This window comes from Dendrobates tinctorius, unplaced genomic scaffold, assembly GCF_039654945.1.
Source record: "Dendrobates tinctorius isolate UK_male_01 unplaced genomic scaffold, ASM3965494v1 ptg000157l, whole genome shotgun sequence".
Taxonomy (NCBI): domain Eukaryota; kingdom Metazoa; phylum Chordata; class Amphibia; order Anura; family Dendrobatidae; genus Dendrobates; species Dendrobates tinctorius.
In genome coordinates, this window is record NW_027361824.1 from 3,946,912 (window position 1) to 3,965,319 (window position 18,408).

General features: G+C 55.2%; 1 protein-coding gene across 6 annotated transcripts in view; it reads left to right on the forward strand.

Moving 5' to 3' along the window:
- The first annotated feature begins 610 nt into the window (after positions 1–610).
- The window catches only part of STARD10 (StAR related lipid transfer domain containing 10), an 87,328-nt gene continuing 69,530 nt past the window's right edge, over positions 611–18,408 (forward strand). Inside the window, exons 1-2 of one of the 6 annotated variants that reach the window (XM_073548480.1) lie at positions 10,723–10,739; positions 13,228–13,583. In XM_073548480.1, coding sequence (XP_073404581.1) covers positions 13,425–13,583 — 159 coding nt within the window. In that variant the 5' untranslated portion in view covers positions 10,723–10,739; positions 13,228–13,424. Of the gene's footprint in view, positions 875–8,174; positions 8,199–10,722; positions 10,740–11,153; positions 11,171–13,078; positions 13,584–14,805; positions 14,842–18,408 lie in introns of those variants that run through there. The other 5 variants (XM_073548481.1, XM_073548478.1, XM_073548483.1 and 2 more) reach the window with 5 other exon arrangements.

Sequence of the window (18,408 nt, forward strand, 5' to 3'; positions counted from 1 at the left end):
TTGCTCACCAGGCCTTCAGGTGGGGCAGGCGTAGATGTTCCGCCATCCTCCTCCTCCTCTTGGCCCTCCACCTGGCAGGGGCCTCCTGACACCCCAGGAGACCCACCGGTCATGGCTCTAAACCGGTCCTCGTTTTTCAGTTTCTCTGCAAAGGGGCCGCTCCCACTCAGGATAGCCGCCCGTATCTCCCCCAAGGCCCTGATAGCCCCCTTCAGCCTCTCCACCGTGGCGGAGACCTCAGCTCGTCTCGAGGCGGGGAGCCGGTTCTTAGCCACCGCTCGTGCTCCCCTTAACTCCTCCCGGAGTTTTCTCAGCTGTTTGGCGACCTCCTCATATTCGCAGAGGTGCGCATGGATGCGGGAGGCGTAGATGGCTCTCCCTCAGCTCTGGAGCCCCAGATGTTGGGGGGCTCTGCCACTGCACCTCTGCTCTGGGCCGCCACTCCTCCGGGAGGAGGAGCCGCCACGGTACCAGCTTCGGGGGGCCCGGTGTCCCGGGGCTCCTGGGTCCTGCGACCCCCCTCTCTCTTGGCTCCGTCTCTTCCCCATCTCCCTGGGACTGGCTGGCTGCACCCTGGCCTCCGGATGGTGCTGAGGCCCCCCACCCCCAGCTGGCTTGCCGGGGGATGGGAGCCAGGGGCATAGCCCCGGCGCTCAGTCCCAGGGAAAGTCCTCTTTCCTGGGAAGGGGGCAGATGGAAAGTCCTTGCAGGAAAAAACCTCCCTTCCCAGGAGCTTAGCAAGACCCTAGCCTGCAGAGCTCAGCACAGATGCTCCTCTTCTTCCTGGGCGTGCTCTATCCTCCAGTCACCTCCAGAGCTGCACTCACTATTCTGCAGTTACATCGCGTCTTATCCTCCATCCTCGGTGCCGCAGGTGAGTGTGACGGAGTGGAGCGTTATTCTGCTGTTACATAATGTCTTGTCCTCCAGTCACCTCCAGAGCTGCACGCTTTATTCTGCTGTTACATCGTGTCTTATCCTCCAGTCATCTCCAGAGCTGCAGTCACTATTCTGCTGTTACATCGTGTCTTATCCTCCAGTCACCTCCAGAGCTGCAGTCACTATTCTGCTGTTACATTGTGTCTTATCCTCCAATCACCTCCAGAGCTGCACGCACTATTCTGCTGTTACACCGTGTCTTATCCTCTAGTCACCTCCAGAGCTGCAGTCCCTATTCTGCTATTACATCATTTCTTATCCTCCAGTCACCTCCAGAGCTGCAGTCACTATTCTGCTGTTACATCATGTCTTATCCTCCAACTCTTTTATTTTACAAAATTATCAAAATTACACTCAGAAACAAACCACAATACATAAACTAAAGAAAACCAACATAGACAGACATAAAATGTGCAAAACATGCGCAAACAACTGAAAGTCCAAATCCTTTCCTTGTCCTCCACTAAGCTCGGCAGCTTAGGGTCCCCCAGCAGGAATCCACTTAAAAGAAAATACAAAGAAACATAAACCCCACTCCCCACTCTCACTCCATTCACCCCCATTCACCCCCATTCACACCTCACCGATTTTACTAGTTTACTATTTACAATTTTACTATTTACAAAAACCAAACGAAAATAACCCTTTCCTGGCCCTCCGCCTTGAAAAAAACAAGAACTCTGCCACTTTGGCCGACAAACCTTACCTCCTATTACACAGCAAAGATTTTTATTTTTATTTTTTTTTTTTTTTTTTCCTCTCCCACACATGGCAACAAGTTCGCAGCCTTTTTTTTCCCCACCACCTTGCACCGCAGGTCCTACAAGTTTGTAGCCTTGTCACTGCAAAATCTGGTCCACGAAAGTTTATGGCCTTTTGATTCCACACAAAAATTATTTCCAGGGTCCGCAGAGTCTACTTCTCCTGCCCTGCTCCTCTGCTCCTTCATGTTGCTCTTGGCATCCGGTCATCCATCCACCACCCCCCATGCACCCCCCTCCCAACCTGACTACACCCCATCCACACATTCTAACTAAAAAAACAAAAAAAAACAAAAAAAACGTGTGTTATATGTTTTTCCTTTTACCAAAGCACAACCAAAAGACATTTTCCAAAACTCTCAATACCATCCCATCTACTTACGCATTAATATACAAACTAAACACAGCATTTACATACCCAAGGCCCAAGTTTGGCACCTGTAAGCCCAATATCCATTATATGTCCTGTTTTTAAAACAAAAAGCTAAGGTGGCATGCACCAGCCCACCACCAGGAAAACGGGGTTCTAGAGGCTCCATCCCTCACTAACACATTCATCCTATCCCTCAAGAACTAAGACTGTCCCTACTTCTGTCCCTAAAAAAAGAAACCTGTCCCTATCTGTCCCTACCTGCCCCTACTCTACCTAACTTATCATAACTAACTCTCTATCTGTCCCTCAGTGCCTGTCCCTCCCTGTCCCTATCTGCCCCTACTTCTGTCCCTAACACACCCAGTGAAACTTATGCTATCCCTACCCTCATTCACACGGAGCTAGCTCTCCCTTGAGTGCGTTTTTAAAAGGAGAGGCCTCTCCAAAGCCAAGAGGCCTTCCTCACACCCAACCTTTCGAACTCCAAAGAACGGACCTTCACCAGGTCACCCAAGATGTTTCCTACCACCTCATCCCTTGGGAGGGTTTTTTTCCGCGTCGTAACTAGGCACCGTGCATTCCAAGTGTGGAACCTAACCACTGCACTGACTAGGAATAAAGTGCACGGGTCCCGGCCACCCAGGGATCTGAACGCTCCATAGGCCCATTCAGCGTAGGAGAGGGACGCCAGCCGCGGCCAACGTATGGAGGCACCCACCCTGTTGTAAACCTCTGCATTAAAGGGACAATGAAGCAGGAAGTGCTCCATGCTTTCCAGCACGTCGCCACACTCCTCACGAGGGCAACCCCGGTCATCGGAGTTCCTGCACTTCAAGTTGTCCCTTACATACAGCCTCCCGTGGAAGCAACGCCAGGTCAAGTCCCAAAACTTCATGGGGATCCGCTTAGAATTTAAAAGCCCCAGCCCGACCTCCAGATCCCGGCCTGGGCAATCCTTAAGGGCCAGGGGCTTCTGGAAATGGGTCAACAGGACCCTCCTGTCAAGGCACTGCCTCGACATGGTCCTGATTTCCCACATTCCCAGACCCCACCGGCGGATCACCTTCAGAACCGGGGTAGCGTAAGCCGGAAGATGCCCATGAGGTGTGCGTAGGTCCTTCACCCGCCCTCCTGTCTCCCATTCCTGGAAGAAAGGCCAAAGCCAACCCTTGCAGGAGACTACCCACGGAGGAGCCCTCTCTAGCCAGAGGTTAGAGATGTTAGTCTTAAGAAAGGTGTTTACTAGAAACACCACCGGGTTGACCATACCCAACCCGCCTAGTCTCCTCGTACGGTATGTAACCTCCCTCTTGATTAGGTTAAGCCTATTCCCCCATAACAATTGGAAGAACAGGCTATAGACCCGCGTCCAGAGAGGTTCCGGCAAGATGCACACACTGCCCAGGTATATCAATAAAGGTAGCAGATAGCCTTTAGCCAGGGCAACCCTTTCCCTCAGGGTTAAAGACCAACCCTTCCATTGGTCCACCTTTTGGGCGGCGATCTTAAGTCTGCCCTCCCAATTTTGCTGGGGGTAGTCCCCGGGGCCAAATTCGATGCCTAGAATTTTGGCGGTGGCCTGGGGCCCTGGAAGGGTGTCCGGGAGATCAAAACTAGGATCTCCCCCTCCCAGCCAGAGACTTTCACACTTATCCCGGTTGATCATGGACCCGGATGCCTCCGAGTAGCGCACTACCTCCGACATGACCCAGTCCGCCTCCCCTCTCGAGGATACGAACAGGGAAACATCATCGGCGTACGCCACCACCCTCAGAGAGGAGCCAGAGCCCGCCCGGTCCATCCCGACTCCCGCCAACGGTCCACGATCTACCCTCCTTAAGAAGGGATCGATCGCGAACACGTATAAAAGCGGGCTCAGCGGACAGCCCTGACGGACCCCAGAACCCACCTCAAAAGGACGACCTGACCAACCATTCACCAGCGGAAAAGTCTCAGCCCCTTGGTACAAGATCTCTAACCATTTTACAAACCTCCCAGGCAGACCATACCTCAAAAGGACGGACCAGAGGTACTCGTGGTTGACCCGGTCAAAGGCTTTCGCTTGATCTAATGACAGCAAGTACCCCTTCCAGTGACCTGCCCTACCCTGCTCCACTGCCTCTCGGACACCGAGCACAGCACTAAAAGTACTGCGGCCTGGAACAGAGCAATGCTGGGCCCCTGAAAGGAGCCGGGGTGCAAACTTCACCAGCCGATTAAACAGCACCTTGGCCAGAACCTTCCGGTCCGTATCGAGAAGCGCTATGGGACGCCAGTTCTCGATTCCGGACGGATCCTTACCCTTTGACAGAATAATGAGGGCTGACTTCCTCATTGAGCCGGGAAGAGTGCCCGAGGAGAGACACTCATTAAAGACCCCTGTCAAGAGGGGGACCAAGGAGTCCCTAAAAGTCTTATAGAACTCAGATGTTAAGCCATCCGGACCTGGTGATTTCTTGAGCCGAAGCCCATCAATGGCCAGTCTCACTTCCTCTTCCCTGATTTCTTCTGCCAAAACACCAAGAGTGGGGTCACCCCCTGGCTCAGGGATGGCTTCAGCCAGGAAAGCCGACATCCTGTCCCGATCCAGATCCTTCTTTTCCAAGAGGTGTGAGTAGAAGGATCTGACCACCTCCAGGATCCCTGATTTGGATCTGTTCAGGGACCCCGTACTGTCGATCAGTCCTGTCACCATCTTACAATTCACTGACATCTTACAGTTTCTGTAAGGGTCGGGCGAGCGGTACTTCCCGAAGTCCCTCTCAAAAACCAAAGATGTGTGCCTATCATACTGACACCTCTTGAGCAAAGATTTCACTCTGGAGATTTCCTCTCGGTCACCTCCAGTCGAGACAAGCTGCTCGAGTTTCCTCCCCAGAGCCTGGTACAAGCGGTGCCTGTTCAGACTCCTGAGGCTCGAGAGCTGACGGAAGAACCCCGCCACCCGCTTTTTGAAGATCTCCCACCACTCTGACTTACTACTACAGAGATCCAACAGCGGTACCTGGCTCTGAAGAAAATCCTCGAAGGATTGTCTCACCTCCGCTTCTTCCAGCAGGGACGAATTGAGCTTCCACAGCCCTCTTCCCATCCGAGGAGTCTCTGCAACATTCAGAGAAAAGAAAATTAGACAGTGATCGGAGAACTCCACCTCAACGGCGGACACAGCAGAAAAGATGGCGTCCTCCTTCAAAAAAAACCTGTCTATTCTAGACCTACAGCTACCCCTATGGTAGGTGAAACCTCCGTGACCTGGGGTGTGCCGGATGTGGGCATCCACCAGGCGAGCTTCACTGGCTATGCTATTCAACGCGACGCTATCATAAGCCAGGCGATCTCCGGGACCCCCCCGGTCACGGGACCTCGTAATGGTGTTGAAGTCCCCACCGAAGACCACCTGTCGGCTCGTAAAAAGAAAGGGCTTGATCCTCAGGAAGAGACATTTGCGGTCCCACTTGGACTGCGGGCCGTAGATGTTGATGAGCCGGAGCTCTTGTCCCCTCATGAAGACATCTAGGATCAGGCACCTCCCCATTTCCAACTCAGTAACCCGTCGGCATTCAACTGCTGCAGTCTTAAAAAGGACTGCCACCCCGCTATACGGCTCGGCCGCAAGAGACCAGTATGAGGGCCCGCACCTCCACTCCCTCCGTGATTTATAGATGGCCCCCATGTCTGTTAGTCTGGTCTCTTGCAAGAATAAAATTTCTGCCTCAATCCGGGAGAAAAAATCAAAGGCCGTGAAGCGAGCCGCATCTGACTTAATGCTGGCGACATTAATAGACGCCAGCGTCAACGGGGCGAGTTCAGCCATCATGGGTGATCGAGTTGGATGGCCAATTTCTTCCCTACCCCGCTATTACCTCCTCCTGGGGAGGGGTCAGACACCTTCCTTTTCAGGGAAGCTCCCGACGTGTCCATCCCACCCCCCCCGGTGTCCTCGCCCCCGGGTTCCAGGTCTGTCCCCCCCTCAGGAGGAGCAATGCCCCCTGAGGGACGGACTCCGCCATCCCCCGAAGGACCCTCCGGTGTTACCCCCGGCCCAGTACCCTCGTCTTGCGGTTCATCAACTGAACCCCCGAGGGCGCTGAACCGGTTGGAGAGTCTGATCAGAGGGGGGTCAGCGGGCCCTTCCGTATGCACCCTTGTGGTCGGGGGCGGGGGGGACTTTGAAGGCTTGTCAGCCTTCCTCCCCACCGCTTTGCGCTTGGCACGCCTGGTTTTGCCACCTGGTGCTGTAGGCTGCTCTTGGACATCCTCATCAACACTTTCATACTGAGAGGAATTGTCCGAGTCAGCCGCTTTCTCCTCTCTCTCCATCCTCCTGATCTCCTCACTCACCGCACTCTCCCCCAGGGCCTCAGAGGCTTTGGCCACGGGCCTGGAGGGAGGAGCAGGCATCACCCCGGTTGCCCGAGGCTCCACCTGTCCCTTACCTCCCTGGCGTTTTTCCTGCCTCCGCTGGTACGCGGGGCCCCTTGCAGCATTGCCCTTCCTCACTGGCCCCTCAGCCCTTCCCCCTTCGCCACCACCTGCCACAGCAGAAGCAGCGCCACCGGGGGTTGCCCCCCCGCGGTCTCCCCCCACCGGGCCTGTGGCGGCATTAGAGAAAGAGCGAGGGCAGCGGCTGAGAGGGTGACCCAGGTCACCACACAGGTGGCACCGAATGTCTTTGCACAAGGCAGCCAGGTGACCTACCCCACCACACAACGCGCACTTCTGCACCTTGCAGTTGGCGCTGAAGTGAGTGGGGTCGCCGCACTTGTGGCAGACCTTCGGTTGCCCCTGGTAGAAGACCAGGATCCTGTCCCTTCCCAGGAACGCCGAGGAAGGGATGTGGGTGACCGTGCCGCCGGAAACCTTCAATTTGACCATGAAGGTCCAGCCCCCCGACCAGATGCCAAACTCGTCCCTGTTCTTTTTTGGGACCTCGGTGACCTCCCCGTAACGGGAAAGCCACGTCATGATGTCCACGCCTGCGAGTGACTCGTTACATGTAACCACGGTCACTCGCTTGACGGAATTTTGGCGAGACACCGCTTGAGCCACGAAGTCTCGCCATCCGGGCTCTTCTCGCACCAGCTCGTAGTTTGACCAGAAGAGCTCAAGCCCCTCTGGCCGCACGAAGCTGACGTCGAAGAAGCGGGACGCCGAAGGGTGTATCAGGGCAAAGATGTCATTCGCCCCGAAGCCCATCTTAAGGAGGAGCTCCACCACCTTGCTCCTAGGTGGACAGGCTTCACTGCCCCCCCACCTAAGACGGACCACATTCCTTCTTGGCGGCCCCTGCCCGGCTGTGGGGAGAGACCAAACAGTCCCTCCCTCCCTTTGATTTTGGAAGGCTGCTAGGCCATGTCTCTCTATCCAGAAAGACAGGTCCACTGTCCTCCCCTCTACCATGATCGATCTTTCTCCCCTTTGGAGGGCCTCCAGGAAACGGCGGTGCAAACCGCCGTCCCCGGAGCCCGGAGGCGAGGAGACCCCCCCGGAACCACCCCGACCCCCAGCCGCGACCCCCGCATAATTACGTTGGGGCCTCGCGGCTGGGGGGGCAGACGGGCCAGCCCTCCCACCACTACCACCACTTGTGCCAGCACCCTCATTCACTCTCCCGTTCACTCTTTTATTATTTCCACTCGCTCCGGCACTCACTCCAGCATTTACTGCCACATTCACACTCGCACTCACTCCCTCATCCATATCGCTCACATCACCATTTATGTCCTCAAACAGCTCTTCAAAAATATCTCCTATCTCACTCCCACTCTCACTTCCAGATAGACCACTATTTACATTAGCAGACTTGGTGTTGCAGTACCCCTGCCTGCCTGCTGGGGGCCCTGACTGGCCAGTGCTCTGCTCCTTGGAGCTGCTGGCACTGCTCCAACTCTTGTCCAAGAGTGCCGCTGCCCCTTTAAATACCTCCGAGCAGAGCGCACTCAGTACGCCCTGCCCGAGCCTGGGAGCAGCAGCAGCTCCTGGGTTCTCTGGCTCCACTTTTTTTTCTTTTTGTGGTGTCTTTGCACTGAGGACAGGGACGGCCACTGCCACCGCACCCTGCCCTCTGCTGTTCGCCCCCGCCGGCTTCCCAAGGAGCGCCAGAGCCCCCGCACCACCAGATGGAGGTAAGCGGGCTGGGGACCCCGACAACTCCCTACCGACTTTTGGGGGCACTATGCTGCTTGAGGGGGTAGGCGGGACAGGAGGCAGTGGGCCCGCCAAGGCCACGCCCCCCCCGCCGGCCGCAGCCACCCCGGGCAGAGCAGTGACCCCTTGCGAGGCCACGCCCTCCCCAGGTGACGCGGGCACAGCGGGCGGGACAGCGGCCGAGGAGGACACGCCCCCCCGCATGCCGCAGCCTTTGCAGGCTGGGCAACACTCGGGGAGGCCACGCCCCCCTCACGGACTGTCACTGCGCCCCTGAACCCACCACTTGATGTTGGCAGGGCTGGCCACTCCCCCTCATCGCCCAGCGGCGGCGGTGCCCCCAGCACGGACCCCTTTTTGGGTCTACGCGCCGGGGATCCCGCTCTTGCCACGGGCGCCGTCAGAGGAGCTACCAGCCCCTTGCATTTTTTTAGCTGCTGCTTCACAGCAGCCTCCACGCCCTTTCTAGGTCTCTGGACCCCCATAAGTGGACCAGACTTAACGGACCCGTGCGTGGGGGATCCAGAGACCCCAGCACTCACCGCCGGAGGTGCGGTCCTGGCTGTACCCGTGCTGAGCGCCAGGCCAGCCCCCCCTGCCACCGGGGACTGAGCCCGGACACCACTACTGCCAATACCGCCAGCGGCTGTTACACCACTGGCACCAGCACCGACCTCCATGTCGCTGCCTGAACCCTCACCGCCACCACCAGATGTGACGGTAAGGTCCAGGCACACATCACTCTGCCCGCGCCCCCGCTGCGGACCCACCACAGGGCCCGAGCCGGGGTGGGCAGCGGGTTCCATACAGCGGGACAGAGGGACCCCGGAAAGAGGGACAAACATAAGTTTGTCAGCCACGGTGTTTTTTGGCTTGCGCTTGTTTTTTTTCTTTTTCCTCTTTCCGGTTGCCTCGTCCTCAGGGCAGACCTCATCCCCAAAGAGCAGTGTGCCAAACCGCTCTGGGGACTCGATCTGCCTCACCTGTTGTAGGACGAGGCAGCCCCCCTCACTACTACTGTCCCCACTCCCACCAGCCTCCCCCTCGCCCCCACTTTCCTCCGAGTAACTGGAGTCCGGTGGGAGAGCCACTTGCTCAGGGGCCACCCCGCTGCATGTTACCTGGGTGTTGTTGCTCACCAGGCCTTCAGGTGGGGCAGGCGTAGATGTTCCGCCATCCTCCTCCTCTTGGCCCTCCACCTGGCAGGGGCCTCCCGACCCCCCAGGAGACCCTCCGGTCATGGCTCTAAACCGGTCATCGTTTTTCAGTTTCTCTGCAAAGGGGCCGCTCCCACTCAGGATAGCCGCCCGTATCTCCTCCAAGGCCCTGATAGCCCCCTTCAGCCTCTCCACCGTGGCGGAGACCTCAGCTCGTCTCGAGGCGGGGAGCCGGTTCTTAGCCACCGCTCGTGCTCCCCTTAACTCCTCCCGGAGTTTTCTCAGCTGTTTGGCGGCCTCCTCATATTCGCAGAGGTGCGCATGGATGCGGGAGGCGTAGATGGTGGATGGCTCTCCCTCAGCTCTGGAGCCCCAGATGTTGGGGGGCTCTGCCACTGCACCTCTGCTCTGGGCCGCCACTCCTCCGGGAGGAGGAGCCGCCACGGTACCAGCTTCGGGGGGCCCGGTGTCCCGGGGCTCCTGGGTCCTGCGACCCCCTCTCTCCTGGGTCCGTCTCTTCCCCATCCCCCTGGGACTGGCTGGCTGCACCCTGGCCTCTGGATGGTGCTGAGGCCCCCCACCCCCAGCTGGCTTGCCGGAGGGTGGGAGCCAGGGGCACAGCCCCGGCGCTCAGTCCCAGGGAAAGTCCTCTTTCCTGGGAAGGGGGCAGATGGAAAGTCCTTGCTGGAAAAAAACCTCCCTTCCCAGGAGCTTAGCAAGGCCCTAGCCTGCAGACCTCAGCACAGATGCTCCTCCTCTTCCTGGGCGTGCTCTATCCTCCAATCACCTCCAGAGCTGCACGCACTATTCTGCTGTTACACCGTGTCTTATCCTCTAGTCACCTCCAGAGCTGCAGTCCCTATTCTGCTATTACATCATTTCTTAACCTCCAGTCACCTCCAGAGCTGCAGTCACTATTCTGACGATACATTAATGCCTTATAGTGTCTGATCCATTTTTGGATTCTGACCTGTTTACCTGCAGTCCCATGTAACGCCATGGGAAACATATCGTGATAATACACAATGTTACCAACCTGATTTTGTTTTCTGGGAAAATTATTCTAAAATATTTGGTTTTGATCTGTGGACATTGTTCGGGAACTAACAGACAATGGTCGCCCCGGGCAGTGTCCCCAGGTTACACCCCACACAGTGGAATCCTGGGAATTCTATCCCATGTTCAATGACCAAAGATGTAAAAGCCCTTTAATTCTGCTCAGGCTCCTCCCCCTCAGCACAGGTGCAGCATTTTTCTGACAACCTCATGGTTCTCCTGGGGGTTCACTAACTTCTAATGTGATCCACCCTCCATGTTCCAGGATCATACACAGGAGATAATCTGTCCAAGCAGAGCTTCAGGGTAAAGCATGGGGGAACAGTTGTAGCAACAGTCAGTGTAATGTAGCTGAAGTCACTGATCACAGGGTGTATGATAATAGAGCAGAGCTGCAGTGTACAGCATGGGGGACAGAGCAGGAACCTGAGCCTTTGGTAAGACACGGGGGGATTGAGACCACCACAGACTCCAGTAGACAATGCAGCTGAGCTGGAGTCGCGGATTACAGCCGCACTCTGTAGGAGCATGGCACGTATGGGGTTAATGACGGATCGCTGCAGTTTGGCGCTCCGCTGGTGACGGCACAGGACTGACGTGGACGCTCAGTGAGCGCGGTTCTCAGGGTGTACTCACATTTATTTCCCGATGCTGCGCAGGTTTTACCGGTTCTGGCTGAGATTTCACTTGAAGAGCAGAATTATTCTTAAAGAGATATTCCATAACCTGTCACACAGGTGACTGCTAGAGCTGCAGCTGGTTTACTGGTGGGGATTTATGGCTGTGCTCATCCTGAGCTCCCTGGTTCATGAACAGAATGCCAGCGCTGCAGTAAGCACTGACACACATGGATGTGGCTGACCCGATCAGAGGGTGCGCGATGTTGGGAGCGCTCCTCCTGTAGAGGCACTAATAATGTCACCATCCCTGGATCCATCTCTCATGTGATTGGTGGGCAGTTTGGAATTTCTGGCGCTCCAGGGGGAGATCTATTAACCCTTTCCTTCCTACAGTTCCTAATCTGATGGCAGCCAGTAATCCTAGACATTTTTGCCTACTTAGTCGTCAGGGACCAAATATTTGACCACTGGCTCACAAGGAATTAAATACATCATCCATTTGAACAGAACTGTTGCTCATTTGGTCACCAGGGATTGGAAATGCTCAGCATTTGCCCACTTGGTCACCTGGGTCCAACAAAGACCTGGCTTGGTTTTCAGGGACTGGGTCAGTGAGCTAACCTCTTGCCCATTTAGCCTCCTGGATTGTACAATTTGCCCTCCTGATTGCCAGGGAAAGGATATGTTCCTATTTAGTCACCAGAAGCCAGCGCGCTTACCCACTAGGTCAGCAGTGATTGGCCTATTTATCTATATGGGTTGGATATTTAGCAGGGCACTTGCTCATCAGTAGTACTGTTACCAGGACCCCAGACTGTACACACCGCTCCCCCATATTAGGTGCCGTCACGATGGAGAACGTTAACTACAACCCCCATGATGTCCCCTGTGAGGTGCAGGGTCTGGAGCCAGGTGACGGTCTGCACCATCCATCCCGGAGCCAGGTGACGCTCTGCACCCCCCCATCCCGGAGCCAGGTGACGCTCTGCACCCCCCATCCCGGAGCCAGGTGACGCTCTGCACCCCCCCATCCCGGAGCCAGGTGACGCTCTGCACCCCCCCATCCCGGAGCCAGGTGACGCTCTGCACCCCCCCATCCCGGAGCCAGGTGACGCTCTGCACCCCCCCATCCCGGAGCCAGGTGACGCTCTGCACCCCCCATCCCGGAGCCAGGTGACGCTCTGCACCCCCCCATCCCGGAGCCAGGTGACGCTCTGCACCCCCCCATCCCGGAGCCAGGTGACGCTCTGCACCCCCCATCCCGGAGCCAGGTGACGCTCTGCACCCCCCATCCCGGAGCCAGGTGACGCTCTGCACCCCCCATCCCGGAGCCAGGTGACGCTCTGCACCACCCCATCCCGGAGCCAGGTGACGCTCTGCACCCCCCCATCCCGGAGCCAGGTGACGCTCTGCACCCCCCATCCCGGAGCCAGGTGACGCTCTGCACCCCCCCATCCCGGAGCCAGGTGACGCTCTGCACCCCCCCATCCCGGAGCCAGGTGACGCTCTGCACCCCCCATCCCGGAGCCAGGTGACGCTCTGCACCCCCCCATCCCGGAGCCAGGTGACGCTCTGCACCCCCCCATCCCGGAGCCAGGTGACGCTCTGCACCCCCCATCCCGGAGCCAGGTGACGCTCTGCACCCCCCATCCCGGAGCCAGGTGACGCTCTGCACCCCCCATCCCGGAGCCAGGTGACGCTCTGCACCCCCCCATCCCGGAGCCAGGTGACGCTCTGCACCCCCCCATCCCGGAGCCAGGTGACGCTCTGCACCCCCCCATCCCGGAGCCAGGTGACGCTCTGCACCCCCCCATCCCGGAGCCAGGTGACGCTCTGCGGCTGTGTGAGCAGGACGTGGTCAGGAGAGATTTCTATTCACTAACAGCAAGCAGACACCGTGACAATGGGAGGACACTGAATAGATCTTCTGGTATTTTGCAGTGTATGGCCCTTTAATATCCGGCACCCCATGCTTTTGCCTGTGATATCGGTGTAGAAGTAAAGGCGCAGAGCACAGGCATGGATGGCGTGTGAGCTCTGCTGCCCAGCTGTCTGATCAGTGCAGCCGGCAGTAGGACCCAGCGGCCGCCAGATGTGGCTGGGGGGTGTGTGCATTGTGTGGGAGGGGGCGCTCTATGTACATAGATATAAAGCCATATATTGCTGTCTTCCAGGCTCCTCCGCATCACCCCGCTGCTGCCCGCCAGTCTCCAGGGGATCTGCAGGTGGTGACTGTGCTGAGCCCACAGGTCCTCCTGCTGCTCCAGAACAACCGGATCCGCTGCCTTCAGGCGCCCAGGGCTGCCGCCATATGGATGTGAAGAACTCCAGACCTGCGAGTAATCTGTGAGTGACCCCATCATCCAGCACCATGGCCAGGGACAGCGTCCAGATCCCAGATGACCAGGACTTTGAGAACTTCAGGACGGAGTGTCACTCTGAGGCCGGATGGACCCTGACCTACAACAAGTCCGGGATCACCGTGTGGGTGCAGATCCTGGAGGAGGAGCGCGCGCTGCACAAGATCAAGGTGAGGACCCCCGAATTCCGGACAGGGCTTCTATTGATCGGGTTCCCATTATTACTGTGTATCGGGGGGGCTCGGATCCACTTGGTACAATGTATCGGTGCTCGTTATTTCTGGTGGATCCGCTTGGTACAATGTATCGGTGCTCGTTATTTCTGGTGGATCCGCTTGGTACAATGTATCGGTGCTCGTTATTTCTGGTGGATCCGCTTGGTACAATGTATCGGTGCTCGTTATTTCTGGTGGATCCGCTTGGTACAATGTATCGGTGCCCGTTATTTCTGGTGGATCCGCTTGGTACAATGTATCGGTGCTCGTTATTTCTGGTGGATCCGCTTGGTACAATGTATCGGTGCCCGTTATTTCTGGTGGATCCGCTTGGTACAATGTATCGGTGCCCGTTATTTCTGGTGGATCCGCTTGGTACAATGTATCGGTGCTCGTTATTTCTGGTGGATCCGCTTGGTACAATGTATCGGTGCTCGTTATTTCTGGTGGATCCGCTTGGTACAATGTATCGGTGCCCGATATTTCTGGTGGATCCGCTTGGTACAATGTATCGGTGCCCGATATTTCTGGTGGATCCGCTTGGTACAATGTATCGGTGCCCGTTATTTCTGGTGGATCCGCTTGGTACAATGTATCGGTGCCCGTTATTTCTGGTGGATCCGCTTGGTACAATGTATCGGTGCCCGTTATTTCTGGTGGATCCGCTTGGTACAATGTATCGGTGCAGCTATGAGCTCACTTGTTACGTTGTATCGGTTCCCATCATTACTGTAGATCGGCCAGGCCAGATTCCACTTGTTCTCATAGATCCCATGGATCTTGGCTCATCTGTGCCGTTACTATGTGTCAGCGCAGGATAGATCGTGGTGTGTACAATGCATCTAGAGCGGAGATCTCTTTTGATACTTGGACAGGAGGAGTTGTAGCAGCCTCCACGTGTGCCAGGGACATTTTGGTTTCAGTAAATTGAGGTCCGCAGTTGTCATAATGAGGTTTTCTATCCGGTATGTGTAATAGTTTGGAGAGCATGTGTAATCTTCTGGGACAGGACTCCGTGTACGGGGGGAGGTGGAGATCCACCCAAAAATAAAGAGTAAGTGTACCAGTATGGTGAGTATAGGTCTGATGTGTGATGGTGCTGTAGATTGCTCCTGGAGCTGTGTGATCTGGGTGGTGTGTAGTCCTCTCCTGGGGCCGACCCTCTAGTATCAGTACCGTGTGTGGGGGCTCCATGGATCAGCATGAGCAGTGGGTAAGTAATTAGTGTGACAAGTGGGCACTTTACTTCTGGAGCTGTGTGATCTGTGTATCCATATTATGTGCGTTATATGTGGCCAATGTGTAGTTTATTTATGGGTATAATTTGTGCATCAGTATGAAGTGAAGTATATGATGTGTGATGAGTGTATATATTAGCATGATGTATGACGTGTATGTAGCAGTATGGTGTTTGATGTGTGAGGAATGTATGTAGCAGTGTGATGTGTGTGTGTGTGTAGCAGAATGGTGTATGATGTGTGACCGCGCTGTGTGTAGCTGAGTGTATATATGATGTGAGTGTGCGGCACGTTCATGGCACTGGCTGTGCTCCTCACTTTGCCACTCATGACCTGGCAGCACTTCTTGGCATGTGTGCTGGGTACCTCGTGTGATGTCAGAGTGTCGCGCACCGTACACTACACCCCCTGCTCTGGGGGCTCCACACTCAAACAGTGTAATGACTCTCTCCCCCCCCCCCCCATCATCCTCGTGTGTGATTACATCGGTCCTACATGATGTGGCAGTGACGTGTGATGACTCACACACTTCCAGCTCACCACTCCCTGATCTGGATGCCGCAGCGCCCCCTGTCAGTCATTAGCTGCACTACAAGCTATGTGCCCTGTAGAGGGGCCGCTGGCTGTATGGTGGTGTCCGCTCCGCACCTCTTGGCTTTCAGTGACTGGAAAGTCTTGGGTGATCACGAGTTCAGCTCTGCAGATTTCTCTATTAAATCCATTTAGAGCCGTGACTGGAAGCAGTTTACTGGGGGCTTCTAAAGATGGCGGTATTAAAGTCGTAGGTTGTATTCACCTGCGCAGCTGTTGGCGGTGAGATCTGCTGCAGGTGTACTGTCCCTTTAAATATCAATAACCAGTGACTGCACTGGTGTGACCAGTTATTAAGTGGTAATGGCGGCCTAGGAAGGAGGTAAACCATGTTCACCTGTCAGGTGTCCTGTCCTCTTAGTCACCACTTTCCGTGTTTGGTGAAAGTGCGCGGTACATGTGTTTCCTGTGTGTTTTGGCCGAGCCGGATAAGACCAAGACAAACCGGTTCTGTAACTTCTTAAGAAGAAATTTTCCAATAACTTGTCCTCCACCCCTGAAATTGCTACCTGTGGAGCTCTGGACCGAGGGCAGGTTTGGGGCAAGTGCTAGATCTAAGGAGAGGCCAAATATCCATGCTTGACTCCTAGTGCTCGGCCTTAGGACTGGACCATGTATTGGTGGTGGACTCCTAGAGCTTGGCCTTAGGACTGGACCGTATATTGGTGGTGGACTAGAACTTGGCCTAAGGACTGCACCATATATTGGCGGTAGACTCCTAGAGCTTGGCCTAAGGACTGGTCCATATATTGGTGGTGTACTCCTGGAGCTTGGCCTTAGGACTGGACTATATATTGGTGGTGGAATCCTAGAGCTTGGCCTAAGGACTGCACCATATATTGGCGGTGGACTCCTAGAGCTTGGTCTTAGGACTGGACCATATATTGGTGGTGGACTCCAAGAGCTTGGCCTTAGGACTGGACCGTATATTGGTGGTGGACTCCTAGAGCTTGGCCTAAGGACTGCACCATATATTGGCGGTGGACTTCTAGAGCTTGGCCTTAGGAGTGGACCATATATTGGTGGTGGACTCCTAGAGCTTGGCCTAAGGACTGGACCATATATTAGTGATGGGCTCCTAGCGCTTGGCCTTAGACCTGGACCATATATTGGTGGTGTGCTCCTAGAGCTTGGCCTTAGGACTGGACCATATATTGGTGGTGGACTCCTAGAGCTTGGCCTTAGGACTGGACCATATATTGGTGGTGGACTCCTAGAGCTTGGCCTTAGGACTGGACCGTATATTGGTGGTGGACTCCTAGAGCTTGGCCTTAGGACTGGACCATATATTGGTGGTGGACTCCTAGTGCTTGGGCTTAGACCTGGACCATATATTGGTGGTGTGCTCCTAGAGCTTGGCCTTAGCGCTGGACCATATATTGGTGGTGGACTCCTAGAACTTGGCCTAAGGACTGGACCATATATTAGTGGTGGACTCCTAGAGCTTGGCCTAAGGACTGGACCATATATTGGTGGTGGACTCCTAGAGCTTGGCCTTAGGACTGGACCATATATTGGTGGTGGACTCCTAGAGCTTGGCGTAAGGACTGGTCCATATATTAGGTTGCTTTAGTGTGACCTTGTATTCGTGTTAGACTATTAGAGCTTGGCCTGAACAATTGACCATTAGTGGTGGGTGACTAGAACTGGGCTTTAGGACTGTTCCATATGATAGACTGGACTACTAAAGGTTGGCTTAGGATCTGGACTAGGTGTTAGTAATGGGGCTTGGCCAGGTCAGACAGGGTCTCTCTGGTTCATCAGAGGTGAAGGGTCCTTCAGGCCCTCTCAGCAGCCAGTTATTGTAATGCCTACGTGTCTTCCATCTGATTTGCATGTTATGACCGGCGGTGTAGGGTGTTGGGGTAATGTAGAGCATGGGGGCAGTGTAGGGTATTGAGGTAATGTACAGCATGGGGGCGGGGGCGGTGTAGAGATGGGGGCGGGCAGAGCAGCAGCCTGTGATCAGGTGGATTTCAGATGACCTCAGACTCCCAATAGACAATGCAGCTAAGTTGAAGTCGGTGATGTATAACTGTGCAGGTATGGAGCAAAGCAGCAGTGTAGAGTATGGGGGACTGCTCACAGGAACAATCCATGAGATAAATAGCTTAATAGGGAATATATATTAAATATATATGTAAACGTACTGTATATAGTGTGATGTAGGCTGTCTGGTGGTCTCAATAGCTGCATTGTGGCTGTGATTCCAGCGGGGAGGATGAACCCGCCTCAGCCCACCAGGACACGGTGGGAGCAGATTGTGGAGTATTTTTGGATCTGGAGAAACCTGCATGGGAGGATCTGCTGGAAATAACAATCTGTCCTCACTGAGACGCTGTCACACGGGGATCACACCACGGAGCGTGTGGCCAGCCGGGGGGACTACAAGTATCAGCAAGTCTGCACCATTCACGCCACGTAATCATGCAACGGCCAGCACCACAGGATACGATTAGATACACAGCTCAGCAGTCAGTATCACACAGGATACGATTAGATACACGGCTCAGCAGTCAGTATCACACAGGATAGGATTAGATACACGGCTCAGCAGTCAGTATCACACAGGATAGGATTAGATACACGGCTCAGCAGTCAGTATCACACAGGATAGGATTAGATACACGGCTCAGCAGTCAGTATCACACAGGATAGGATTAGATACACGGCTCAGCAGTCAGTATCACACAGGATAGGATTAGATACACGGCTCAGCAGTCAGTATCACACAGGATAGGATTAGATGCACAGCTCAGCAGTCAGTATCACACAGGAGAAGATTAGATACACAGCTCAGCAGTCAGTATCACACAGGATAGGATTAGATACACGGCTCAGCAGTCAGTATCACACAGGAGAGGATTAGATACACGGCTCAGCAGTCAGTATCACACAGGAGAGGATTAGATACACGGCTCAGCATTCAGTATCACACATCACTCGGATAC